The 1,531-nt window shown below is 33.1% G+C and overlaps 1 protein-coding gene across 1 annotated transcript; it reads left to right on the top strand.

Moving 5' to 3' along the window:
* Positions 1-3: 3 nt before the first annotated feature.
* Positions 4-739, top strand: LOC104774282 (exopolygalacturonase clone GBGE184-like; the record flags this gene model as incomplete). Its single annotated transcript, XM_010498923.2, has 2 exons — positions 4-129; positions 218-739. Coding segments are annotated over 2 exons (381 nt in total), but the record flags the coding sequence as incomplete, so codon positions are not given.
* Positions 740-1,531: the final 792 nt, after the last annotated feature.

Raw genomic sequence — 1,531 nt, forward strand, 5'->3', positions numbered from 1 at the left:
GGACTTAGGATCAAGACCTGGGGTGGTTCAGATCCAAGCAAAGTTGTGGACGTTAAGTTTGAAAATATCATCATGCAAAGTGTTAAGAACCCAATCATCATTGATCAAAACTACGGTTCAAGAGGCGGCGTAAGTATATATATAATATTGAAATAGCCCAAGCTAAAATTTATGATATTCCCTTGAATTACAAGATTTTTGTGTGTGTGTCTTGTAGGATTCACGAGTTGAGATAACAGATGTGTTGTTCAAGAACGTAAGAGGAACAACAATTACACATGATATTGTTCAGATAATGTGTAGCAAATCAGTGCCATGCAAAGGAGTCAACGTTGTTGATGTGAACTTGGCCTACGTAGGCAAGCCAGGAGGAGAGAAAAAATCGTCTGCAGGCGGTTTAGTCGGAGCTTTTTGCGACAACGCCAATGTTATCTTCGGTGGAAAACTTAGCTTTCCTATGTGTCCCAAATAAGTTTTTTGATATAAAAAAAAATTATTAATTAAAAAAAAAAACTCAAAAGTTTCCACAAACATTATTTTGTTTTGTTTGTGAGTTACGTTAGTTCGGGAATTTATCAACAAAAATTAATCATCGGACGTTTGATAATGTTTTCCCTGATTTGTTTTTGTTTTTTAAGTTTCTTGGATTGTATAATTATAAACAGATCCTTCAGCTGGGTTGGTTGCTAAAGCGTTTTACTCGTTAGGAATTTGGCCAATGAGAATTAGTGTATACATCCATCGAACATAAAAAAAATTGCTCTATTTAAAGGCATTCAACAGCATATATATATATATATATATATATATATAAAATTATCAGCTAGTTATTATTAAGCCCTCTTTCTTTCTATAAAATAGATTTTTTTTTTTTTTTTTGCTTAAGTTAGTTGTGAAAATTGAAAAGAAAATATTACTTTGAGGTTAACTTGAATAGTATCAAGCCATGCTACTGAGATATTGATTTCCCCATCTCACGAAGCAAATATGACTAATCTTCAATGATTCACACCAATCTTTTTTTTGGGGGGGATTGTAAAAGGTTTAAAGAATCTCTCCACCTCCATACATTCACATTGAACCATCAAAGGATTAATTAGTAACGAGATAATAAAATATACTAATATATGGAACCATCAAAGGATTAGTAATGAGAAATATAGTTTTTACATTGAGAATACAAAATATCGAACACAAATCTCTGGCTAAAGAACATCACAAGAATAGTATTTAACCATACCGTCCACGACATTCAAAATCGTAGCCAAAATAGCTTATCTCATTTTTTTCTGTTCAGTTCATACAAGTGGAAGACAGTTGACAAAAAAAAAAGTATTGGGCTATAACTTAAGAAGCCATTTGTTTTATAATGGGCTTTTTTAAAAAGCCTGTTTTTAAGGAAAGCCCAATGGATTGCGCGAGAAAAAGGAGAAACCCTAGAAAAGTTGGAGGTATATAAATTGTTTTGGTCTTGGTCGATAAGAAGTTCTCCGCCACACCAGTCTCCAGAGAGAAGGGGAGAAGCAAAAAT

The sequence above is a fragment of the Camelina sativa genome, unplaced genomic scaffold, assembly GCF_000633955.1.
Source record: "Camelina sativa cultivar DH55 unplaced genomic scaffold, Cs unpScaffold02257, whole genome shotgun sequence".
Classification (NCBI taxonomy): domain Eukaryota; kingdom Viridiplantae; phylum Streptophyta; class Magnoliopsida; order Brassicales; family Brassicaceae; genus Camelina; species Camelina sativa.